Source organism: Lissotriton vulgaris, chromosome 11 (assembly GCF_964263255.1).
Source record: "Lissotriton vulgaris chromosome 11, aLisVul1.2, whole genome shotgun sequence".
NCBI lineage: Eukaryota > Metazoa > Chordata > Amphibia > Caudata > Salamandridae > Lissotriton > Lissotriton vulgaris.
Window position 1 is genome coordinate 1,072,646,445 of NC_141699.1, and position 27,360 is coordinate 1,072,673,804.

At 47.3% G+C, this 27,360-nt stretch overlaps 1 protein-coding gene across 5 annotated transcripts in view; it reads right to left on the minus strand.

Moving 5' to 3' along the window:
* Positions 1–27,360, minus strand: part of LOC147684122 (cytochrome P450 2J2-like) — a 149,321-nt gene that overhangs the window by 61,422 nt on the left and 60,539 nt on the right. For 3 of the 5 annotated variants that reach the window (XM_086944505.1, XM_086944506.1, XM_086944504.1), the window contains one exon: positions 18,931–19,072. The exons of 1 other annotated variant lie outside the window; for it this stretch is intronic. In XM_086944505.1, coding sequence (XP_086800631.1) covers positions 18,931–19,072 — 142 coding nt within the window. Of the gene's footprint in view, positions 1–18,930; positions 19,073–19,342; positions 19,437–27,360 lie in introns of all 5 variants that reach the window. One more of the 5 variants, XR_015300982.1, reaches the window with a different exon arrangement.

The following is a 27,360-nucleotide window of genomic DNA, read 5'->3' on the forward strand; positions in this document are numbered from 1 at the left end:
GGTCTAGGTAACATACGCTTTGGTTACTGATGAAACTGGTGAATTTCAGATTCTTATTGTTCATGGTAAGAGTTGAGACATATTCCTCAGCCGAGGTCCTGTCTCCTCTCCAAACTATGAACAGGTCGTCGATATACCGGGTCCACATAAGTATGTTTTGGTTCCATTTTTCATTTTCCCCTCCCCAGGCCTCGTGCTTCTCCCACCAGCCCACGAAAAGATTCGCGTAGCTGGGGGAGAAGCACAATCCCATAGAGGTCCCTCTTATTTGCTTGTATAGCTGACCTGCAAACAAAAAGTAATTGTTAAACAAACAGAATCTTATCATACAAAGGATCATGCTGCTGTGTGCCTGAAATTTAGAATGTTTCTGTTCTAAAAACCATTTGATCGCACACAGTCCTTGTTCGTGATCTATACATGTGTAAAGATTCACGACATCCATGGTTATTAGTAGCATGTCCTCGCCCCACGTGATGTTATCCATGATTCGTAAGAAATCCTGTGTGTCTCTTACGTAAGACGGCAAGTCCTTCACAATTGGTGCTAGGAAGATGTCTATAAAGCGTGAGGTATTCTCCAAAAGGCTACCGATTGCCGACACAATCGGTCTCCCTGGTGGTCTTTTGGTGTTCTTGTGGATTTTAGGCAAGTGGTAGAAGGTGGGCAACATGGGAGAGTCACAGTGTAGAAATGTAAATTCATCATGGCTGATCATGCCTTCATCCTTCCATTGTTTCAATAGATTTTCATATACAATGGTACTCTTGACAATGTCCTCCCTCTTGACTGTGACGTAGCAATCTTTATCTGTTGCCTGTGAGCCTCCTGTTCATAGTGTTCCTTATTAAAGATGACGATGTTACCGCCCTTGTCGGAGGGCTTGATCTCAATTGTCTTGTCATCTCTCAAAGGTTTGATTGCTGCCCACTGTTTTCTAGTAATATTAGACTCCTTCATATCCATTCTCTTGCTTGCCATCCTTTCCAAATCTGCTGTCACTGCTTCATTAAAAACATCTATAGCGTCATGTGGCGTGTTGGGCAGTTTTCTTGATTTCACTTTTAGATGGCTTGGATCTCTTACTTGTTTACAGGAAGTACCTGGTTCTCCGTTGTCTTCTTGTTCTCCATCTTGTAAATCTTGAGTTGGTGTTAGTAAGATTTCCAGGAGATCGTCATTTTCTGTTAAATTTGTTGTTATTGGATGAGCTGTAGTTGTTTTGTCCGGATTTAACAGAAAGATTTTTTTGAACTTTAACTTCCTGATATATTTAAACAAGTCAATTTTGGCGTCTACCAGGTTAAACTCGCTTGTTGGACAGAAGCTTAGGCCTTTTTTCAATATGTTTGTCTCATCTGTTGTTAATGTTCTCCTAGATAAATTGATGACATTATTATCTTCCTCGGTACCAGTTACATTTTGCGGTTGGAGGCACTCCGTGTTAGCATTGGGGTGGTTGCATTTTGTGAATTTCCCCTTGTGCCTTTTCCCCCGCCTCGTCCTCCTCTTTGTTTTTGTTGGGGAGGGTGTTTTCTCTGCTGAGGTCTCTGGCGGGTTTCCTTCATCACATGGTACTCGTCGAAAAAAGGCTCTTCTCTCTCTATGTTTTTTGCTCCTGAGGCGTCATTCTGTTCCCCATCCGAGGTCTCGACTTCTGACTCCTCTGTGTCTAAGCCCGTTGCCTGGGCCGTCCCTTGTGCCAATCTTTTTCGTGTAGCGTCAAATTTCCGCGCAAACATGAGAATTCTGCCAGACAAATAGTCCTGCTCATCTCGCTGAAATTTTGTTTGCTTCCTTTTCCGTATCCCCATTTCGTAGTCCTTGATTCTTTTGCCCATTGCAGCACGTAGATCCTCACAGGCTTTGGTGTCTTTCTCTTTTGCGATGTCCGCCTCTAGGTCTGCTATTTCTTTTAAGCATTTTTCACGGTCACTCCATGCGTACTTCACAAGAAGTCTGACCATCCCCTTGGAGGACTCCGCCGTATATTCTGCCCAATCCTTCAGGAGGGCCGGATCCGGGTTCTCATATGATGGGATTGTGTAAATGCGCAGTCCTCTTGGCACCCTATTACACTCCAGGTATTTTTCTAGGGAGGTGGCTTCCCACCATTTCCTCACTTCTCTTTCTTGTAGTCTTTCCAATTTCACAAAAAGACTTTTGAGGTTGGTGGTGCCTTCCGTTGGGACAGCTTTTTCTCTACTTGCCCCCGGTTTCTCTTTGCCCGACATGAACATCACGTTCGCCGCCGCCTCCCTCTCGCCTGTGATATCTGCCATCGTTGCCATGTTTGAGAAAAAAAGTTGTGATATGTGTAGTCTTTTTTATATTATATACAGTTCTAGGGGCGGTGGTATACCACGCTTTGTTTATTGGGGTTCGGAAACTCGTTTTTTCACCCTACGGGACGGAGGATAACACGTTGATCAATACTAGTTCGGGTGGGTACAGCCGCTGTCACTCACCCCGGGCTTCGGCGGCTTCCGTCGATCACCCACGCACGTTGGCGTTCTTCGGTTGCCCTCACTCCCTCCGCGGGAAGACAGCAGCTCCCTCGTCCGTTCGATTCCTCTTCCAGCACGGAGGTTCTCGCTCAACACTCCGTGTTTGTTGAATTTCACTGCCCGCTAATCCCTAAACAAGGACCCCAGAAGAAACGCAACAATGACTCTGGACGATCTAGAAGACGGGGTGCAAGCCGCTCGCGAGCAAGTCACTCCAAGAGCCGGGCGTCTTCCCAGGCGGGCTCGCCCGATCTCACACAAATCCTGCAGGAACGACGAGACGCTATACGAGCGGTCTCTGGACTACATTCGTCACCCCCAGCATCGGACTTGGAGGGCCCACCGCACCTGTTCACCCCAGAGAAAGACCGGGACAGTGATGGAACTATGTCGGGATTTGGCCCAATCTCTTCCCCCCTTGTTGTGACACACACGTTGGACGCTGCCTTAGCCAGTCAGCCTACTACCGCGTCATGAACGCCTGAACTGTCAACTGACATATCCTTTTCATGATTGCCTGTTTCAACGCGCGATGTCTAGAAGCCTGGACTGCTTTGCCAGATAACTGCGAGCTCCAGCGAGCGATCCACATTTCTCCTACTAGAGCCCGACTCGCGCACAGGCCCAGCAGCGACACACGCTGCCACCCCCGCGATTTTCCATTAGTTTTCTCCCCTAGTGGGACACTAGTTTGGATATGCCACCCCCAGTGACGTATCCTCAGAATTGGGACAGTTGCCCACCCACAGTTCTAGCTGTTGTTCATTCCCCCAGTCCCCCCCCCATGTTTAAGGAAGCTTGGCGCGCAGGAGCATACATGACACGCACACATGGGCGGCACATGGGAACTGTGAAGGTGCCCCCCCCCCAACCACGTCACCCTAGGAATGGCGGTCCCCCACTCTGACGTTAGCATCCTTACACTAAATGTACGGGGCCTACACACACCCAGCAAGCGCTACTCCGTGTACTCCTACGTACGGCGCATGGCGGCCAACATAGCGTTCTTGCAAGAGACGCACATTAACGCCACCGAACTTACCCGTCTACAGGCCAAATGGCGGGGGACCATTTGCGCCACACAATACTCAGCGTTTGCACGCGGCGCATTAATCTGGGTGAGACCTGGCACTCCCTTCCGGGCGCTCCGGCGAGTGGTTGATAGAGAGGGCAGATACGCGCTACTGGAGGGAATTCTTGATGGGCAAGGGGTACTTTTGGGCAGCATATACGCCCCCAATACAGATCAGGACCAGTTCTGGGAACACCTCACGGGCGTCCTGGCCCAGTTCACCACAGTCCCATGGGTGCTGGGAGGTGACTTTAACTGCACACTAGACCCCTCGCTAGACCGTTCGCACCCCCCCCCCGCGCACTCCCCAGCCCCCCGGCAGGCGACCCTGTTCAGGGCATGGACCACACACTGGGCGCTCACTGATGCATGGCGACACTTACACCCACAGGAACGCATCTACTCCTTCCACTCGATACCACACAACCTTCGGGTCCGCCTAGACCGCTTCCTCTGCTCTGCTCCGATCCTCCCTAAGGTTACATCTACTGATTACCTGGGACGGATCCTCTCAGATCATGATGCCCACATAATACGGCTAACTTGGCGCCCCCCGCATCCGCCAGTCCCCACCTGGCGCCTCCCCAGAGACTGCCTGACGGACCCGGTCTTCACAGACGCGCATAGAACCAGCATACGCGACTACTTCACGCATAACGAGAACACAGCGTCATCGGTGCTAGTGGAGTGGGACGCGTATAAAGTGGTGGCAAGAGGAGAATGCATCAAGCAGATAGTGGGGGTCCGCCGCACCTTAGAACAGTCGCTCTTAACATCGGAACAGGCTTTAGCTGCCCTCACCAAACGGCCTGACGACTCGGAGGAACACGCCGTACTCACGGCGGAGGCCAAGACGGTTTATCAAATGGCCTGCGCTGACCTCCGTAAGTATAATTTCAGGGCATACGCCTCGCGGGTACACAAAGACAGAGATAAAACCGGGGCGCTCCTGGCCTGGATGGCGAAGCAGGACACCGAACTCAAGCCGATCACGGACATTCTCAACCCGGAGGGTGTACTGGTGCAATCACAAGCGGAGATTCTCCTAGCATTCCACCGCCACTATGCACGAGTGTACGAAGCCCCGACATGTTGTACCCTGTTTACCGCAGATCAGTTTTTGGACCCTCTGACGCTGCCCACGATATCGGACTCCGATAAACGCACGCTAGACGCCAAGATAATCCCCTCTGACATCACCCGAGCGATACGCGCCATGTCCCGGAATAAGGCACCGGGGCTGGACGGCTTTCCACTGGAATACTACGCTACGTTCTCCCCCCTGGTGGTACCCCGTCTATCTCGGATGTTTGGGGCGTCACTCCACCTGGGGAAACTACCCCAGTCGCTACGGGAATCCGTGATTGTCACCTTCCTTAAACCCCACAGGGATCCGCTTCACATGGGGTCATACCGACCTATCACGCTCCTGTCGGCTGACTGCAAGATACTGGGGAAGATCCTGGCTGATCGTTACGCGCAGATCATTCGCCCGCTGGTCCACCCCGACCAATGCGGCTTCGTCCCCGGGAGGAACACCTCCCAGAACCTCCGCCGAATCTTTCATATCCAAGATCAGGTACGCGACGGATTTCCCCGCGCTGCCTGCCTCATTATGGACCTGGAAAAGGCGTTTGACACCCTTACCTGGCCCTACCTGTTTTCGGTCCTGCGACGCCTTAATCTCGGCCCGACGCTCATGGCATATACCCGCCTCCTATACACCGACCTCACTACTCGAGTTCGTATTGGGAAGCGTATCTCGCCGGCGTTTGCAGTCCGACGCGGCACGAGACAAGGTTGCCCCTTGTCACCCCTCTTGTTTGCGCTGGCAGTCGAGCCGCTGGCGGTTCGACTGCGTCGGGAGGGCGTGGCCTGGGGAATACCGCTTGCAGACGGGACCCATTGCGTGTCCATGTACGCGGATGATCTCCTCCTATATGTCCGAGACATTGAAATGGACCTGACCCCCATAGGGGCCGCATTGGCGGACTTTGCCTCTGCCTCGGGTCTACAGGTCAACTGGGACAAGTCAGTGGTTTACCCCCTACACCCGGACCTGCCCCCCCGAAACATCGACCTCGGACCGCATAGCCTTTCATGGTCCACGGAGGCTCCCCGGTACCTTGGCGTCCGCTTATACCATTCTCCGGCGGCCATCCTTGAAGGCAATCACCGCACGGTACTCGAGAGTCTGCGCCCGACGGTCACCTTCTGGAGCACACTGCCACTGGCCCCGATTGGGCGGATAGCCCTTGCTAAGATGGTGATGCTACCCCGGCTCCTCTACCATTTCACAAACCTACCGGTGATACCACCCAGGTCCTTTTTCCGCGACGTTGATTCCCTCTTAGGAACTCTCATTTGGGGAGCGGGCCGCCACAGAGTCGCCCTGAAAACTCTTCAACTCTCCACAACACAGGGGGGACTCGGAGCACCGTCCTTCGAGGCATATTTCCTCGCAGCACAGCTACAGTGGCTGTCCTACTGGACAGCGGACCGTTACCCTCAGGAAACGGTCACCCCTACGGGCAGAATCACAACTCCGGAGCTCACCCGTCTGCTCCTCCCGGGCACCAAGCCACGGCGCACTTACCCCCTCCAAGTGACGATTGCGCGCCGATGTATGCAACGGATACACCGGCTGTCCCTAGCTAGACCCCCATACTCCCCGTTGCTACCGTTAATAGGCGGCCCCAGGCAGGATTCCTACTTTACAGCCCCACTACTCGCCGACTGGTCCCGCTGTGGTATCACAGAACTGGAGTCACTCCTCGAAGAGGGCCAACTGAAACCGCTGGACTGCCTGATCGCAGAATACGGGCTCCCCCCAGGCCAATTCCTCAGGTATAGGCAACTACTCGACGGATACCGACCCCATTTCAATCTCCAAAATGGCGAGCCGGACACGCATCCAGTAATACATACCATTCTACATATGGGGGTGGGTCGCCACCTGGTCACGTGGCTATACAAATCCATCCGGGAACTCTCATACACCCCCCTGACGACCCTTCGGGCCACCTGGGAAGAGGACATAGGCCGGGTTTTGCATGACTCGGAGTGGACTAAAGCTCTAGAGGCCCCTAAACGCGTCTCTAGGAACGCCCGCTTCAAAAATATTCAATATTATATATTACACAGGGCATATCTCACCCCAGCGCGGTTGCAGAAGTTCTACCCCTCCACGCCATTCCTGTGCCCCAGATGCTGTTCCCCAACTGCGAACTTCCGTCACATGTTCTGGGACTGTCCCAATCTTCAACCCTTCTGGCAGGACGTACATAACACGCTGCGGGACCTCACGGGTCTCACCACACTAGACACCTGGGAGTCCAGTGCATTAGGCATTCTCCATATATCTAAGCATGAACCGGTGCATAGGCGCTTCGTGTCCTTAGCGCTCCTACTAGCCAATAGATGTATAACCATGCGCTGGCGATCCCCAGAGGGTCCCCCCATAGCACAGTGGAAAGGGGCGGTCAGCAAATGGGCGGCAGCGGAGGAAGACGCCTTAAGGGAAGAAGAAGCCAAGGGCGCGCGCAAACTTCCCATCTCCATGGAATGGGCCATGCTCCTCCACAGCTTCCGCCAGTCCACGCAGGCTGGAGACCCATCTGACCTGTCCCCTCCCCCCACCCAAGAAAGCCGGTAGCCTCCACCTGAAGTGAGCCACCCCGGAGGCGGGCCCCGATGACCCCTTACGCCCTAGGCAATTCCTCGCATGCCAGGCCATCCATGGGCATCTCCCCCCCCCCCCCCCCCCCCCTCGACACCCGCCGCCATCATCCCCCTACTTAGACCCTGCTCGTGCCCACATGCTTCCCTCCCTCAGTTCTGTTACTCCCCTGTTCACTGGTAACACAGTTATGCGCACAGTGCTGATCTGGATCCGGCATGGCCACGGCGTGAGAGAACCCATCTGATCTTATTCATTGCCCCTGTGGCGATACCGCCCCATCACCTCTCAGCCTACAGGAGCCTTTACATGATCATACTGCACTGATTCACCGAAATCATGTTTATGTGTACCAGCTCTCTATAGTTAGAAAATGTTGCACACATAGGCTGTTCGTGGCTGAATGTTGAGGCCACGTCAGCGGACTGTTCACGCTGTACTAAAGAAAATTTCTTTTTCCTGCAACAATAAAAACAAATTTAAAAAAAAAAAAAAAAAAAAAAACACTCCGTGTTTGTTGTGTATCCGTATCCTCGGGGCAAGCGGCCAAAATCAATTACTCCACCGTTACACCACCGCCGCCGCTCCACAAAGTCCCGGGTGCTTGTAGCCAGCGCTGGTGAGGCGCTTAAGACATCATTCCACAATTCTAGTATTCCGTACCAGAAAAAACGGCCAGCACTCGGATGAGGTGTTATTCTTTTTTATTTCGTTTCCGAACCCCCTACACCCCCGACAGACGCGTTTCGCTCAAGGCTTCGTCAGTGTCGTTTGTGAACAGACATTTTCGCCATTTTAAACAGTCCGCCCTTTGCTGTTAATAGACATAGAAGATGGTACATGGTTTATTTACATGGCGGCCATTACTGAGTGTGCATTTACTCATTTCTCTCTTACTGTTCAAAAATGGCGACAGATAAAGTGCACCGTGCATATATAAAAAAAGTGTTCGACAATTGACTGAATAATTGTTTAGACTACCATATATAAACAATTCATTTACATTTGTTGATACCATTGAACTTCATTATTTACATCTTTGTGCAGGCTATTTACAGTGATTATATAGGGGTGTATCCCCGATTTCATTTTTGTCATAAATACGTGCAGATCCGATATTTACAAAAAAATCATTATAGCTATTGTCCCATATTTACAAGACTCTCATAATTCCCATATACATGAATACTTTTGTTCCTCATAGATTATGACTCTTGTATAGGTATTAGATGATATTGGGCAAAGCTAATTACTCCGTTATAAAAAAAAAATAATAAAAAAAAAAAAATATATATATATATATATATATATTCTGAGCAAACGCTGTGAAGCTTGGAAGAGCACTCACCCACTCTCTGCTCTCCAGCATTTCAAAAGTGCAGCCCTCCGTTCTTGCTTCGTGTTTTAATTGGATCTGCCAACGCGTTTCAGGGCTCAAGGCCCCTTCTTCATGGGCTGAGAAAGTTACACATGAGACCAGCATGCGCAGTGAGTTGCTTTTATTTTAAACCATCCTTCTGGCGAGGGGCGTGTTTGCATCCACTTGCCCTCGTGCATTCTGGGGGATGGAGTTTTTGCATACTGGAAACGTCTTTTTCTTTAAGTAAGTTCATATGCGTCTTCCCCAATGGTTTTGATTAAAGTTTGTTACTCTGAGTGAGCCACGAATTCGCAATAATGGGAGGGTTTCATCAGCACATTGAGAGCGGCGCTGCGCTGTCAAGTTCTTTCCTGGCTGCAGTCTCCTCTCAGCTGTCGGTTGGAGTATCCTTCAGCTGACGGTGGTGCCTCTCCCCACGGTCACGCACCGTGTAATGTAGTCTGAGCAAACGCTGTGAAGCTTGGAAGAGCACTCATCCACTCTCTGCTCTCCAGCATTTCAAAAGTGCAGCCCTCCGTTCTTGCTTCGTGTTTTAATTGGATCTGCCAACGCGTTTCAGGGCTCAAGGCCCCTTCTTCATGGGCTGAGAAAGTTACACATGAGACCAGCATGCGCAGTGAGTTGCTTTTATTTTAAACCATCCTTCTGGCGAGGGGCGTGTTTGCATCCACTTGCCCTCGTGCATTCTGGGGGATGGAGTTTTTGCATACTGGAAACGTCTTTTTCTTTAAGTAAGTTCATATGCGTCTTCCCCAATGGTTTTGATTAAAGTTTGTTACTCTGAGTGAGCCACGAATTCGCAATAATGGGAGGGTTTCATCAGCACATTGAGAGCGGCGCTGCGCTGTCAAGTTCTTTCCTGGCTGCAGTCTCCTCTCAGCTGTCGGTTGGAGTATCCTTCAGCTGACGGTGGTGCCTCTCCCCACGGTCACGCACCGTGTAATGTAGTCTGAGCAAACGCTGTGAAGCTTGGAAGAGCACTCATCCACTCTCTGCTCTCCAGCATTTCAAAAGTGCAGCCCTCCGTTCTTGCTTCGTGTTTTAATTGGATCTGCCAACGCGTTTCAGGGCTCAAGGCCCCTTCTTCATGGGCTGAGAAAGTTACACATGAGACCAGCATGCGCAGTGAGTTGCTTTTATTTTAAACCATCCTTCTGGCGAGGGGCGTGTTTGCATCCACTTGCCCTCGTGCATTCTGGGGGATGGAGTTTTTGCATACTGGAAACGTCTTTTTCTTTAAGTAAGTTCATATGCGTCTTCCCCAATGGTTTTGATTAAAGTTTGTTACTCTGAGTGAGCCACGAATTCGCAATAATGGGAGGGTTTCATCAGCACATTGAGAGCGGCGCTGCGCTGTCAAGTTCTTTCCTGGCTGCAGTCTCCTCTCAGCTGTCGGTTGGAGTATCCTTCAGCTGACGGTGGTGCCTCTCCCCACGGTCACGCACCGTGTAATGTAGTCTGAGCAAACGCTGTGAAGCTTGGAAGAGCACTCATCCACTCTCTGCTCTCCAGCATTTCAAAAGTGCAGCCCTCCGTTCTTGCTTCGTGTTTTAATTGGATCTGCCAACGCGTTTCAGGGCTCAAGGCCCCTTCTTCATGGGCTGAGAAAGTTACACATGAGACCAGCATGCGCAGTGAGTTGCTTTTATTTTAAACCATCCTTCTGGCGAGGGGCGTGTTTGCATCCACTTGCCCTCGTGCATTCTGGGGGATGGAGTTTTTGCATACTGGAAACGTCTTTTTCTTTAAGTAAGTTCATATGCGTCTTCCCCAATGGTTTTGATTAAAGTTTGTTACTCTGAGTGAGCCACGAATTCGCAATAATGGGAGGGTTTCATCAGCACATTGAGAGCGGCGCTGCGCTGTCAAGTTCTTTCCTGGCTGCAGTCTCCTCTCAGCTGTCGGTTGGAGTATCCTTCAGCTGACGGTGGTGCCTCTCCCCACGGTCACGCACCGTGTAATGTAGTCTGAGCAAACGCTGTGAAGCTTGGAAGAGCACTCATCCACTCTCTGCTCTCCAGCATTTCAAAAGTGCAGCCCTCCGTTCTTGCTTCGTGTTTTAATTGGATCTGCCAACGCGTTTCAGGGCTCAAGGCCCCTTCTTCATGGGCTGAGAAAGTTACACATGAGACCAGCATGCGCAGTGAGTTGCTTTTATTTTAAACCATCCTTCTGGCGAGGGGCGTGTTTGCATCCACTTGCCCTCGTGCATTCTGGGGGATGGAGTTTTTGCATACTGGAAACGTCTTTTTCTTTAAGTAAGTTCATATGCGTCTTCCCCAATGGTTTTGATTAAAGTTTGTTACTCTGAGTGAGCCACGAATTCGCAATAATGGGAGGGTTTCATCAGCACATTGAGAGCGGCGCTGCGCTGTCAAGTTCTTTCCTGGCTGCAATCTCCTCTCAGCTGTCGGTTGGAGTATCCTTCAGCTGACGGTGGTGCCTCTCCCCACGGTCACGCACCGTGTAATGTAGTCTGAGCAAACGCTGTGAAGCTTGGAAGAGCACTCATCCACTCTCTGCTCTCCAGCATTTCAAAAGTGCAGCCCTCCGTTCTTGCTTCGTGTTTTAATTGGATCTGCCAACGCGTTTCAGGGCTCAAGGCCCCTTCTTCATGGGCTGAGAAAGTTACACATGAGACCAGCATGCGCAGTGAGTTGCTTTTATTTTAAACCATCCTTCTGGCGAGGGGCGTGTTTGCATCCACTTGCCCTCGTGCATTCTGGGGGATGGAGTTTTTGCATACTGGAAACGTCTTTTTCTTTAAGTAAGTTCATATGCGTCTTCCCCAATGGTTTTGATTAAAGTTTGTTACTCTGAGTGAGCCACGAATTCGCAATAATGGGAGGGTTTCATCAGCACATTGAGAGCGGCGCTGCGCTGTCAAGTTCTTTCCTGGCTGCAGTCTCCTCTCAGCTGTCGGTTGGAGTATCCTTCAGCTGACGGTGGTGCCTCTCCCCACGGTCACGCACCGTGTAATGTAGTCTGAGCAAACGCTGTGAAGCTTGGAAGAGCACTCATCCACTCTCTGCTCTCCAGCATTTCAAAAGTGCAGCCCTCCGTTCTTGCTTCGTGTTTTAATTGGATCTGCCAACGCGTTTCAGGGCTCAAGGCCCCTTCTTCATGGGCTGAGAAAGTTACACATGAGACCAGCATGCGCAGTGAGTTGCTTTTATTTTAAACCATCCTTCTGGCGAGGGGCGTGTTTGCATCCACTTGCCCTCGTGCATTCTGGGGGATGGAGTTTTTGCATACTGGAAACGTCTTTTTCTTTAAGTAAGTTCATATGCGTCTTCCCCAATGGTTTTGATTAAAGTTTGTTACTCTGAGTGAGCCACGAATTCGCAATAATGGGAGGGTTTCATCAGCACATTGAGAGCGGCGCTGCGCTGTCAAGTTCTTTCCTGGCTGCAGTCTCCTCTCAGCTGTCGGTTGGTGCCTCTCCCCACGGTCACGCACCGTGTAATGTAGTCTGAGCAAACGCTGTGAAGCTTGGAAGAGCACTCATCCACTCTCTGCTCTCCAGCATTTCAAAAGTGCAGCCCTCCGTTCTTGCTTCGTGTTTTAATTGGATCTGCCAACGCGTTTCAGGGCTCAAGGCCCCTTCTTCATGGGCTGAGAAAGTTACACATGAGACCAGCATGCGCAGTGAGTTGCTTTTATTTTAAACCATCCTTCTGGCGAGGGGCGTGTTTGCATCCACTTGCCCTCGTGCATTCTGGGGGATGGAGTTTTTGCATACTGGAAACGTCTTTTTCTTTAAGTAAGTTCATATGCGTCTTCCCCAATGGTTTTGATTAAAGTTTGTTACTCTGAGTGAGCCACGAATTCGCAATAATGGGAGGGTTTCATCAGCACATTGAGAGCGGCGCTGCGCTGTCAAGTTCTTTCCTGGCTGCAGTCTCCTCTCAGCTGTCGGTTGGAGTATCCTTCAGCTGACGGTGGTGCCTCTCCCCACGGTCACGCACCGTGTAATGTAGTCTGAGCAAACGCTGTGAAGCTTGGAAGAGCACTCATCCACTCTCTGCTCTCCAGCATTTCAAAAGTGCAGCCCTCCGTTCTTGCTTCGTGTTTTAATTGGATCTGCCAACGCGTTTCAGGGCTCAAGGCCCCTTCTTCATGGGCTGAGAAAGTTACACATGAGACCAGCATGCGCAGTGAGTTGCTTTTATTTTAAACCATCCTTCTGGCGAGGGGCGTGTTTGCATCCACTTGCCCTCGTGCATTCTGGGGGATGGAGTTTTTGCATACTGGAAACGTCTTTTTCTTTAAGTAAGTTCATATGCGTCTTCCCCAATGGTTTTGATTAAAGTTTGTTACTCTGAGTGAGCCACGAATTCGCAATAATGGGAGGGTTTCATCAGCACATTGAGAGCGGCGCTGCGCTGTCAAGTTCTTTCCTGGCTGCAGTCTCCTCTCAGCTGTCGGTTGGAGTATCCTTCAGCTGACGGTGGTGCCTCTCCCCACGGTCACGCACCGTGTAATGTAGTCTGAGCAAACGCTGTGAAGCTTGGAAGAGCACTCATCCACTCTCTGCTCTCCAGCATTTCAAAAGTGCAGCCCTCCGTTCTTGCTTCGTGTTTTAATTGGATCTGCCAACGCGTTTCAGGGCTCAAGGCCCCTTCTTCATGGGCTGAGAAAGTTACACATGAGACCAGCATGCGCAGTGAGTTGCTTTTATTTTAAACCATCCTTCTGGCGAGGGGCGTGTTTGCATCCACTTGCCCTCGTGCATTCTGGGGGATGGAGTTTTTGCATACTGGAAACGTCTTTTTCTTTAAGTAAGTTCATATGCGTCTTCCCCAATGGTTTTGATTAAAGTTTGTTACTCTGAGTGAGCCACGAATTCGCAATAATGGGAGGGTTTCATCAGCACATTGAGAGCGGCGCTGCGCTGTTGAAATGCTATATATATATAATGCTATATATATATATATATATATATATATATATATATTACCTACTGGCGGTCGCCAGTAGGTAGTTATAGTTAGGATTTTTTCAATGTTAAATCTCAAAATTCTATTTGGAATAACTTTGGCGCTGGTTGTCGAATCTGACTGAAAATTTCCTCAAAATGGCCTCGCGGCGTTCCGGCCCTTCCCTGAAAGTTTGGGGGGGGGTTCGTCAAGCGGGGGCCGAGATAAAAGGGGGGTCCCAAAATGCGTTTTCCCCATGTTAATTTCCATAGGGCGGTCGATTTCACTTTTAGCCCGAACGGCTGAATGGATTTCGACCAAATTTGGCAAAATTGTAGGGACTGGTAGCCCGATGTGCCTTTGCTATGTCTCAAGATATGTGCTCCAGTGGATTTTGAGTAATTTAGGTTAAAAAAATATATATATATCTATGGCAGCGCCCCGGTACGCGCCCCGGGGAGCGCTCCGGGCTCGCCTCGCGAGGTGTGCACGGAAAGCCGATTGGCTCTCGGGTGTCTGTAAACATTCGAAACAGTCCGGAGCGGCCGCCATCTTGTGTCTCTGTAAAATCGAGACACAAGAGGTGGCTAAAACAAAGGGGGAAATGACAATAAGGGGGCAGAGATAGACCCCCCCGACCCCCTAGGTTTGATGTTTGGGCCAAAAAAGGTCCCTGCGGGGCAAAAGATTATTATTTTTTTTGATTTGCGCGGGGGCAGCGCCCGGTACGCGCACCGGGGAGCGTACCGGGGAGCTTACCATGGGGAAAAAAAATGACAGTTTTTAAAAAGAAGTAGCCTTTTATTAGAAATTGGAGGTAGTTCTAAAAAGAACTGTTTTTTTTCTTCTTTTTGTTGTTTTATATTTTTTTGATGTTTTATGAACATTTTGAACTTTTTTTGGCTTTTCAGAACACTTTTATATTTTTTTTTTATTTTTCATGGGGAGAAACGAAAAAAACAGGGAATTGGAAATGGCTCAACTGGAGCGAAAAAAAAGAAAAGAAATAATTAGGGTCGATTGGGGCATTTGTGGTTGTCCCCAGCAAGGACGATGAGCTTTACGCTCTGTTCTCCGTAGGAGATGGTCTTCCCACAATATTTGCATGTGATTCTGAAATCTGCAAATCGTGCCTGAACGCAACGCATCGTTTCACTTTCTTCTGGTGTTGAGGGAGTGGGTTGCTTTCTTTTTGAGCTGGTTCTTGTTGATGGGGAAGGGTTACTGGCCAGTTCCTTCATCTCTGCAGCAGAATAGTTTATAGGATGCTTGCGCTGCATGTGGCGGATCATTGTGTGATTTCCAAAGGAATATTTTTTAAGAGGGTTCCCTCTGGAAAGTTCCATGCCACAGATTAGGCAAGTCACCTTGGCTGCATTTACCTTTTTCTTCCCCTGTGGAAGAGAAAAAAACTCCCAAATAATGTGTGGTCTAGGCTGGTATGGGGTATTGTGTTCTTGGAGAAATGTTCTCGTCCTTTCTTCCTCCTCCTCCTCCTCCTCCTCTTCCTCCTCTTCTTGACCACCAATGAAAACTTGTGGTGGTCCTTTTGGTTGTTGTGGTGGTGGTGGTGGTGCAGATGCACCAGCTGCTGCTGCTACTGAAGCCATTATAAAGATGAAAATTGTACAGAGAGGTACAAGCAGGTCTTCCTCAGTCAAAGGACAAAGTCAGAAGAAAGGAAAAAGGTGGGGTCTTTCATCAGAAGGAAAAAAAAAGTTAGATCCAATGAAAAGTGTTATTTTCAGGTCACATGACCAGGGGCTTCATCATTATGAAACCAAAACTGTTATGAACCAATGAAAAGTGTTATTTTCAGGTCACATGACCCGACGCGCTCATGCTACGCGCCCCGGGTTGCGTCGCGTAAGCGCGTTGGAAGTTTACATTGCGCAATCGTATTCGCACGAGTGCTTCCGGGTGCGCTTACGACGTGCGTTTCACGCAGACGTGGCTACGCGATACGTCACTATCATGTTTTCGAAAACGATAATGGCGCTTACGGGACGCTCCCCGGTGCGCGCCCCGGGGCGCTTCACATAATTACGCTTTCTGGGGTGCACCCCGGGGCGCGCACCGGGAGCGCACCAAGGCAAAAAAAAACCAAATAATAATAATATATATATATATATATATATTTTTAAAAATAGGCAAAATTGTAGGGACTGGTAGCCCGATGTGCCTTTGCTATGTCTCAAGATATATGCTCACGTGGTTTTTACGAAAATGAACTTTGAAAAATATATATTGGGCAACATTGGGCTATATATATATTAGAGCCCAAATGTAGCCCAATGTAGCCCAAAGATGGCCACCAGAGACAAAAAACTAAAAAAAAATGTAGCCAAAAAAACAGCCAAAAAAAGTCAAAATATAGCCCAATAACAGAATGTCCCAGAGAACAACTAGTGCGCTAACAGTCTTACTTATAAACTGAGATTTATAGTTAGGAATTAGCATTTAAAAAACCTTTGAAATTCACGGAAAAACCATAGGTTTCACACCAGTTATAGTTAGGAATTAGCATTTAAAAAACCTATGAAATTCACTGAAAAAACCATAGGTTTCACATCAGTTATAGTTAGGAATTTGCATTTAAAAAACCTATTAAATTTACATAAAAAACCATAGGTTTCACACCAGTTATAGTTAGCTGGAAATTTTACTGACATAAAACCATTGAAATTCCCACGTTATAGTTAGTTGGACTCACTATAACTTGCGCGTGCAATGCACTGCTGATGACGTCATATATTACATCACTCATGACATGGTCAGTGACATCACTCATGACATCACTGATGACACCATCCAGTGAATGTGTGACTTTATGAAAAATAGATATGTTTTATATATGTATTTGTAAAGGTCGATGGAACAATACATTTTTAAAAAAGTGTCTTAATGGATGTTTTTAAAAAAAAGAAAATGATTGGTTAACTGGCTTATTAAGTGTATTTTAGTGAATACATATATTAGGGAGTAATGTTTAAAAATTAAAAAATATGTATCAGTGTTTCACTTTGTGCATAAGTGGCTGCATGGGTTGGTGAGTAACTACATGTGTGTGTGTATGGGTTATTAGATGTTTTTTTAGTATCAGTATGAGTGTCAGTTTTGTTTAGTGTGGGAATTACTTACTACACTGACTCTTTTTTTGTATGTATTTTAAAGACTGCATATGTGCAGGACTGCATGGTTGAATAGTGTGGATAAGTGTATGTTAGTGAGTAAATGACTGTCTCACTAGTGTTTTTAACAGTAACTACATATGTTTTAATATAGAATATGTGAATATTGATGCATATAAGTGAGTATATGTGAGAGTAAGAGATTGTAAGAGTTCCTGTAAAAATAAGTATGTGTTTCGAAAAGTGATTGTTTAAGAGAATAAATATTTGTAATTTTCATTAGAAGTAAGGTGGTAGTGTGTGTATTGCTCTATATGCAAATAAATGGATGATCAATAGTTTATTTGCATGTGTGAGTATGTGTGTGAGTAACTTTTGGATGACTGTCGGTGTGTAACAGGATGTATAGGTGTATCACTTCATATGATGGGTGAGTATATGTATGAGTGACTACAGAGAACTGTTGGTGAATGAGTGGATGTGTATATAGATGGTGGAATTACTGAATTAGTTGTTGTAACTGAACTGGGTAAAATTACAGTGAAAGGAGATCTGTCACTAAGTCACAAGAATGGTATCATCAGTGATGTCATGAGTGATATCACTGACCATGTCATGAGTGATGTAATATGTGACGTCATCAGCAGTGCATTGCACGCGCAAGTTATAGTGAGTCCAACTAACTATAACGTGGGAATTTCAATGGTTTTATGTCAGTAAAATTTCCAGCTAACTATAACTGGTGTGAAACCTATGGTTTTTTATGTGACTTTAATAGGTTTTTTAAATGCAAATTCCTAACTATAACTGGTGTGAAACCTATGGTTTTTTCAGTGACTATATATATATATATATATACCCAAGAAGTACTGTGGTACCTTTTGAAATTAGAAAAAATATTAAAATAAACAATATTAAATAACAATGAAAAATTACAGTTTTAATTAGGTACCATGCTACTTCCAACATAGTACTGTGGTACTCCATTGGCAAATAAAAAAACATATTTCCCCATCCCACACACTTTTGAAAATGCCTCATGTCTTCCTATTAGTGAAAAAATATAGTAATAATGTATATCTAATGTACAAAACCCAGAACACATCCATTTTGCAGCTACATCTGTCTAAAAAGTAGATGTAAAATGCAAAAGACACTTCACGACATGCTACTTCACTGCTCTGTATGACACACCATTCCACTCTACAACTTGCCACTGTACTCTACGCCATGCCACTCTATGCCACTCAACTCTCTGCCGTTCTTCTCTTTCACTTATATTTTACTTTTCATATGATTTTTTACATAAGTATTTTGCATGAATAATTAAGCCAGTCTGTCCTATGATAATAATTCTGTTGCACCCCTCTGCTACTATTTCCGGTGGAGCTGTAGTCCAAATGGCTGTGCGTTTAGTGTTCAATAATCACAAACTAATCATAAACAAGAACAAGTTTAATATCAAAGATCTGGTAAATCAGTGAACCCACCGTATCATCTTAAACAAAAAGTAGAGAGAACAAAGGAGGATGTGAGGAGGAGTGACATGACATTTTTCCATCATCTATACTACTATTATAAAGAGAGAACAGAAACCTTTTGGCAAGGTAAACTCGGGAACCACAGCGCCAATCCACACACCCAATACATTGTTGTAATCCTCAGGGTGTGTAGATGGACATAGGCTGCATAAAATAAAATAAAAACGTAAATTAAAAAATTAAACTTTAAAAACAAAGTAGCCCCTAAAAGTAGCACTGGCCGCGACGTAGCGCTGGCCGCGACCTAGCGATGTCCGCAATGTGCGTGATGACGACAGGTGGGGAGGAGCGGTGACGAGCAGCGAGGAGTGGTGGTGAAGTCTGGAGCGCGGGGAAGAGTGGCGGCTCAGGTAAGGCAAAGACGAGGCGGGAGGTGGGAGGCAGGAGGCGGATGGGAGGCGGCCGGGAGGCGGCCTGGGCAATGTCGGGGCGGGCGGGGTAAGACAAAGGCAAAGACGAGGAGGGAGGCGGGAGGTGGGAGGCAGGCAGGAGGCGGGCAAGAGGCGGTCTGGGCAATGTCGGGGCAGGCGGGGGCCGGGGCGGGAGTGCACCCAAGCCTGAAATGTTGCCCCAGCCCCTTCTGCCCCGGGCAACGCTGCCGCAATCCGGAAATGCTGCCCCCAGCCCCATTCTGCCCCAGGCAACGCTGGGGCGGGCTGCTAGTAACCTTCTAAATTGTCTAACAAAGTGAAAGGCAAACCTGCAGCGAAAGCTAAGAAGGCCTCCTTTTGAATGAAATTCCCTTCCATATCCAAGAAGTGTCCAGGATTGAACTGTTCCGGTGTCTCCCAGTGGTCAGGATCATGCAGAGTAGAGTAAATACTAGCTATGATGAGAGTACCCTGCAAGAAAGGAAAAATATCTTCTCATTTGTATATACTTTTCAGCAATTCATCTGAGACAAGACAGCTCTTACTACATTAACACTATGCTCTGCAGTAGTGACACAATGTCTTACAGATTTTAGAGTAAACACAGAGCCTCCACAGTTTTGTGGTTAATTTGCTCAAAGACACTTCCTTGTTTCTCACCCAACACATTCCTCCTATGAACAATTCTTCGATAAACTTAAATGGACTGTACTGAAATTAAATTTACAACTCTCCACCTGCCTCAGTTTCAAACACAGACTCTTGATGTATCACCCCATGGTGCTGTAGTAAACTGGCAGGTGTTGGAAAAAGAATAGTTCCAAAGCTGATAAGTCTGAAACAAATAAGTCCACATATCATGAAAAAAGCAACAAAAATGTTGAGTAAATCAATATGAAGAATGTAAAAGTGAAAAAGAATCTATACAATATAGCATAAATATGAGATTGGCAGGTAGAAGGAAGGAAAAGAGAAATATAAGGAATTGCATAGGTTCAACTTGTGAAAAAGAGCAACATGGCAAATTTACATTCTCTACACTCCAGTGTTAGGGTGACAATACAGAGGAAGCTCAAATTAAATTTCAAAGGTGTATCCAGTGGTAATATGGTAATATTTAGGTCCTGAAACAATGATTTATAGACAATGGAACAATAGAACACCTGCAAGGGAGCAAGGGGAACATCCCTCAAACCTATACTGAGCTTTCAAGTGCATAAACAAACAATTGGGGTGAAAAAGTGTTTTCAAACAAAACTGGGATTTCGAATACTTCTAATTTCATGAGTAATTGTAACTCTAGTAGTTGAGTATTTCTTCTATGGGTAATCCGCCTGTTACTAATCCCGGAGTGCAGTTCAGGAAACAAAATTTAGTGATTTCGACTTTACAATGGCATTTTCTTTCCTTTTATTTGCTCATTGTGCTTTTTCCGTCCTGTGTCACTTTCTAAACTGTACAGAAAATCCCTCTATTAATCATCATCCTCTCTTACGTTGCCTTTTACAATACTGACTATAAACCTTGGTTTTGTTCTACATACTTTGGAGAACTACTCAATGTTTCTAGAGTGCCAATGATTCTAATGCCATGCTCGAAATAACTTTAAACTGGACAAATAAAGGTTATTTCCTCAGCTAGAACACCCTTTTTCCTCTTCATTCTTGTTCTCTTGATATTTCCCATTTGCCCTGCTCCACCTTTTGCTTCTACTGTACACACCGCTCTATCTTTTCCTTTTCCTTGGATAAGCCAGGCACTGTCTTCTTCACTTACTGTCACACAATGTGTTTTGTTTACCTTGCTTGGTGAGAGATACTTCAAAGTCTGTTTCATACCTGCTGTCAGAATGCTGGTGTGGCAGCATCTTTTCTGATGGCTGACCTTGCATTCTGTGTTATCTTTGTGAGAAGTTGGCCTGGTATATGATGTCCACTATTCTAGTGAGACACCTTGCACCAGTCCAATCGACCCTTATTGATGGTGGTTGTAAAGTCAACCTTATAGAAAGCTATCCTAGTGGTAGCTGTGGAGAGCAGCCTTCAGGCTAAGACTTCAGAGAGCGAATTAAGCTAGTTTTTTTTAACAATTATAATCTCTTGAGTACCAAATGAAAGCACACCACACAAGGTATATATCAAATATGTATGTATTTATTCTAAACACAACCCCTCTGCACTCTTTATGAGGCCAGAGGTAAAAGCACAATACAAGGAACTTAATTAGCATACGATAAGTTGCACAGTATACGTTATGCCCTAGTGGCCTCACAAACCACATACTAAAATAGTGGTATAAGAACCACTTCTAGGATAGAAAGCAGGCCTAGGGCCTGGGGAATCGCTAGGGCTTCTAGGAACAACCAAAGGTTAGGAAGTAGGAGGACCACAGGAGACGGGTGCAGTGTCTAAACACAGCCGCGGGTTACCATTGACTTTCTATGGGAAACGAACAAGTTACAAATTTACAATTTGAGGACACTTCTGAGTGAACTACAATGGAACCCTTTTAGACTAGAACACTTCGAGAGTCAAGACCCACGGGAGCACCGGAGTACTCGTGTTACCTCACTCAGAGAAGCCGGGAAATGCCGGCAAACCGGTGGCGCCGGGAAACCCTTTGTGGGTAGCTGCGTGCCTTAGAAGTTAAATAAATAAATAAATAAATAGGTGCCCTTTGGTGTCGGGTTTCGTCTTCAATTCCTATGGAGAGCTGCGAAGAAATGCTGCAGGCGACCAGAGCAAAAGTGTCCGGGTGGATCCAAGGGTGGATCGAAGATCTGAAGAACCTGAAAGCAGAAGGGACAGAGTCTGGGTCAATAGCTAGTGACCAGGATGGCAATGGGAAGCTGCCAGCCAATGTCGGGTGATTTCAGGTGAAAAGGTGAAGTTTGTCTCTTCAGCCACGAGGTCCAGGAGGTGTTCACAACAACCAGGAGCTGAATTCGAGCTGCCTCATGAAGGATCTAGTTGACTGCGGTGTCGGTGTCCGGATTGGATCCAACAAGCTTTGGCAAACGCAATCCACACAAGATGTCAAGATCGGCTTCGGTGCAGACCAGAAAGGTCTGGGGCACTTCTCCTTTGCAGGGAAGCTGGAGCAAGCCTGGAGCAACCAGGAAAGCAAAGTAGTTTCATGTTTGGTTTTCTTGGGGGCTCACTAGCCAACGGACTAGGAAGCGCAAAGACGTGTCAAGCGGAAATGCACAAAGTGGGCCCACAGGACACTCATAGAGTGTGGGCCTCTGAGCTTCGGTGCAAAAGGTGTTCGGGCTGGGGCTTCAAGCACCCCAATGCACAATTTTGGGATACCTCGGGAAGTAGGTGCAGCTTGCAAAATGCAGGATGTCCAGGAGTTCCGGTTCCACGTCTCTCGTGTCTGCTACAGGTCTCAGCTTTCCTAGGAGCGCAGGTCAGCATCAGAGAAATCTGGAAGTCCATGTCCTGTGTTGCAGATTCTTCAGGATCAGGCGAGAGCCTCAAAAATGCAGACTGGCAAAGATGCAGTTGATGCCTGTTTGAACAGGGTGGTCACTCCTTGACCACAAGGGAGATTTCTTCCATCTTCCAGTCGATATGGAATGTCGAAGGTCCAGGATATATGTTGCAGGCTTTCATCCAGGGTCCTAGGGACTGGGGTTCTATACGTATAGTAAGTTTAGGGGTTGGACTAACTCTAAGGTCCCTCCTATGGGTGGACCTAGGGAGGGGGTGGTAACACCCCTTGCCCTTTGTCCAGTTTCGCGCCAGAGCTGGGGCTGAGCACCCCAGCAACTGGTTTGAACTGGGAAATGCATGGAGCACCGTGAGTGCCCCAGGCAGTGTCTGAAAAGCATTCACTGAATGCAACCCACCCTGCCCCAGTACACTAAAGCCTGTCTGGGGAGGTGCTAGCAGGGGAGGCCTGGACAGGAAACCTATTGTCCAGGCTTCCCCTGCTGGAGTTTCGTCCAGGAGGGCAGACTCGTGTCTGTGGCAGCAGCATCCATTTTGTGATGCTGGGGCTCTGTTTAACTTTAACCGGGTTTAACAGTAACTACATGTCTTCTCCCTCTAGAAGGGAGGAATGCTACCCCCGCCGCCAGAACTGACGGGGGTGGGTAGTATTCCAAAGTGTTTGATACCTTACACAACATGTTTTGATAAAGCCAAATCAAGGTTAGCATTAACCGGAAGGATTATAATGCACTCAAGAGTTTATTGTATGGCTATATCATAGAACAGCTATAAGTAGATGGTTCAGAAAGCTAGGGCACCCTCTCACACAAAACTATTCACTCTGCCTCCAGGATTGTCAAGGCCTGCTATAGGAGGATATATATGTAGATATAGGTATACTATATCTAAGTAAGGGGTGAGTACACCACCTTACCCAGGCTGCAAGTACAGACCTGTGATGTCAGTTTGGAAGGCTAACCAGAGGTGGCACAATACATGCTGCAGCCCCTGGTAGGCCTAGGGTGCACCTATGCCCTGGGTACCTAGGGTACACTATACAGGGGCTCATAAGGGTGACACAGTAACCAATCTGGTATGTACCTAAAGTACATGGTATCAATTTAGAGAGAGAACAGCTAGGCTTTGGGCCTAATTAGCAGGACCACAGCCCTACTAAAGTCGAAAAACCAGAGAATCACAGCAAAAAGTGGGGGTAATCATAGGCAGCGGACCCTACTCTCCTACAATCTTGCCTCACAACACAATAATATCTGTAATTTATCAGATGACAAAACCTACTTTACTTCCCACTTTGGAGCATATTTACAAGGAGCTAGTGCTGACACAGAGTAATTAAATTTTTTTTGTTCCAAGACCTTTATTGTTTGTATGCACACAAGTTACACAGTGTAGCGCCTACAACCTTATAAGAGAAGGCCGGCGGCATGTTATTGAAGCAAATTACCGTGAGCAGATTGCATGCATAACATACGTTAACGTACACAGCAAGTCGCCTACAACCACTGTGGGCCGGCCGCGTTTACAAAATCAGTTGGTCTCAGTTTTTGTCTAATTTTATTTAACAAACCAATGTCTTAACTTAACTTGATCAGTCCACTACCGCATTCCAACACCAGCTCCACACGTCTATTGACTCGATATATGGGAAACCACTATACAGTAATACACATGCTTGCCACCAGGTAATATCAGTGACGTTATGTGCCCCTCATTCCTCTAGTTGTGTGTTTAAATACGCTGTGAAGTATGACCAGTAGTCTCTAGGTCTAGATCTCAGTGGTAGAGATTCCTCGTATGTTCTTAGAGTATCTTGGCAATACGCCATATCTTGCATCCATAATTTGACTTGGGGTGTGTGTGAGCTATCCCAACACATTGATAGTCTGCGTTTGGCTAGTAATAGTGCTATGACACAGAATTTACGGCGCGCCGCCTTCACGTTATGCAGCAGGCCCAATAAACAACTGGTTACCGTGCATGCGATCGGCACTCCCACCATGTCGGTTAGTTTTCCGGTCACTGCTGCCCAATAAGCTTGTATCGCTACACAGTTCCAAGCCAGGTGTATAAAGTCTGCTTGGTCGTAACCACATCTTTTACATCGTGCTTCTTCGCGTAATCCGTATCTGTATAGTTGGGCCGGAGTGTAATAGACCTGGTGGAGATATTTGAAGTGGATTATACGTAGGTTGCCATTCGGCGTTAACATTTTCGTGAGTGTGCATGTAGCCTCCCATTCTTTATCTGTAAGTGGGGTGTCTAACAGTGCATTCCATTTCCCCAGTGCACTAGTAGCCCTGTGATCTAATTCCGTCTGTGCTTGCGTGTACAGTCGCGAGACCAGATGTGAGGTATTCTTAGATGTGATCAACATTTGTAGGGTGTCCATCGTTTGGGGTTCGTTCGGGAAGGTCGGAAAATGTTGTTTCAGTGCTTGTTTAAGTCTATAAAATGTAAAGCGGAAGAGTGATGTCTGATTTTGAATAAAGGCTAAATCCTGATCATTTAGAAAGACCCCGTCCTTATAGACGTCACCCATTGTGCATAAGCCCACCTGCTTTAATAAGCCCATGCCCACTTCTTCGCTTGTGACAGATAGATTTGGGTGATGATGTAGTGGCAGTGCCGGAGCGTAGAGTGGGAGTTTGCGCATCATATGGCAAAGAGTTTTCCAGGCAGCATTGGTAGTGTCTATCGTGTTAATATCCTTGTTATGGAGTGGGGGTCTGTTATGCGTTATTATAGCGTCCAGTGGGGTAGGGGCCACGTCTCCCTCCTCCACTGCTACATGAGTCAAGTATGGTGTCGTGTGATACCAATGTGTGGCAAATTGGGCCTGTGCGCACAGATAGTACAACCAAAAATCTGTCACCCCCCAACCCCCCTTGTGAACTGGTAGAGTTAATGTGTCTAGTTTTATGCGTGCTTTTTTACCTGCCCAAATGAGCGTCAAAATCATGGACGTGATGCGGTTGAAAACCACTCTCGGTGGTCGTATCGGGATGTTGTTGAAAAGGTAAAGTAATTTAGGGAGCACTACCATTTTCACAATCGCCATCCTATCGGCCAATGATAGCGGGAGTTGGATCCATCTTGCGATTTTATCTTCAAGCGCGTCAATCGCCCTACCATAATTGGTTCTAATAACCACCTCTGGGTCTCGGTGGAACCAAATGCCTAGATATCGGACAGGGTCCGTCTGCCACTCTAGTGGGTATTCCGTCATATGTCGTTGGGTGGAGTCAGTCAGTGGGAATATGGAGGATTTATCCCAATTGATTTGCAGCCCTGAGTATCCACCGAAACGGATGTATACTCTTAGGAGCGGGTCCAGATTGACAGCTGGGTCCCTGACGTATAATAACATGTCGTCCGCATATAAGGATATATGCAGAGGCCTGTTCGGAAATTGGAGTGCTAGGTGGTGATGTTTCTGTCGAACTATGCAGGCTAGAGGTTCCAGCGCCAGTGCAAATAGAAGAGGGGACAGGGGGCAACCCTGTCTAGTCCCTCTCTCTATGGCAATGGTCTCTGACACGTAACCATTGATCTTAATTCTAGCCACTGGTTTGGTGTAGAGTAGTTGTACCCATTGAACGAAAAGCTGTGGAAAACCCATTCTATGCAGTATCGTTATAAGGTATGACCATTCGATTGAGTCGAACGGTTTAGCAGCGTCCAGCATGATCGCTGCTGCCTTGGTGGATGGTGTAAGATAATGTGCGGTGGCAAATAATGTTCTGGTGTTGTGCGTGGTGTTTCTGGAGGGGATGAATCCCGATTGGTCTGGAAGAACTAGTGAGGCCATAAGCGGTTGCAATCGGGTGGCAAGGACTTTAGCTAGTATTTTGGAATCGACATTTAAGAGCGACAGAGGGCGATAGGAAGCGCAGGCCTCTGGATCTTTACCTGGCTTCAATAATGCTATTATCACAGCCTCACGTAACGTTGCTGGGAGGATCTGGGCTTCTAGTGCTTCTCCAAACATGTCTACTAGGTATGGGGACAGTAATTCGCTGAAGGTCTTATAGAATTCACAAGTGAATCCGTCGGGCCCCGGTGCCTTCCCATTCGGTAAGGATGCTATGACTTCAGCAATCTCTTCTTTTGTCAGTGGGTGGGCCAAGTATTGTCTCTGATTATCCGACAGCCAGCCAATAGCAATATCATCAAGGTACTGTAGTGTTTCGTGTTGTGTGGCAGTGGGTCGTGAGGTATATAGGTCCTGATAAGTGCGTACAAAGCTCCGGAGTATGCCTTCCTGGTCGGTGTGAGTTTGCCCATCTTCACCAACAACCTTTGTGATGATGTGTTGTTTGTGCCCTGTGCATATTTTGGTAGCTAGGGCACTTCCTGGTCTGCCACCCTCCCCGTATGCTCTGGCCACAGGACGCTTGTTTAGATATTTAATTTCGTCAGCAGCGAAGTTTTGGTGTTCAGTGAGTGTAGTTCTGATGTCGCTTAGTATGCTTTGTGTCGGGGTTTGTTTGTATTGTCGTTCTAGAGCACGGAGTGTAGATTCACATCTTGCGATCTGTGCTCTGATGTCTTTCAGTATACCGGCGGTTGTACTTATACAAACTCCCCGTATGGTCGCCTTAAAGGCTTACCATAGAAGCCCTGCGTCTTCCGTGGTGTCTGCATTATGGTTGAAGTACTCTTTGATAGCCTTACCAATGGTATCAACATATAGTGGGTCTGTAAGTGCAGTGGAATTGAAACGCCAACTGTATGGCGGTGGCACGAAATTAGGGATGGTAAATGACAGTTTGACAGGGTTGTGGTCAGATAGTGTCTTGGGCATGTGATCGACTGCGTGTGTCCACAGTGAAATGTCAGCCGTCCCCAACCAGTAATCTATCCTCGACCAGCTAGCATGGGCTATCGATGTGTGTGTCGCCTCAGTAGTCTCAGGGTTTCTCACCCTCCAGATATCCTGTAAGGATAGATCTCGCATGATGTCTAGCAGCTCAGTTCTAGCACGTGTGTGATGTTCCATTGTGCCTTCTGATCTATCAAGGGCGTCGTTCAGAGCAATGTTGAAATCTCCGCCCCACAGTATTGTCTGATCGGTAGCCGTGTGTAGGTGGCGCTACATTTCTCGGAAGAATTCCGGGGGGTCCGTGTTCGGTCCGTAGGTGTTAACTAGTGTTATGTGCTTACCACGTATGTCACCCTGAACTATGACATATCTCCCACCGTCATCTATTTTTGTCGTGCTCACTTTAAAGTTCGTGCCTTTTTTAACCATAATAGACACACCCCTAGCATAAGATGAATATCTCGAACAGTGCATAGACT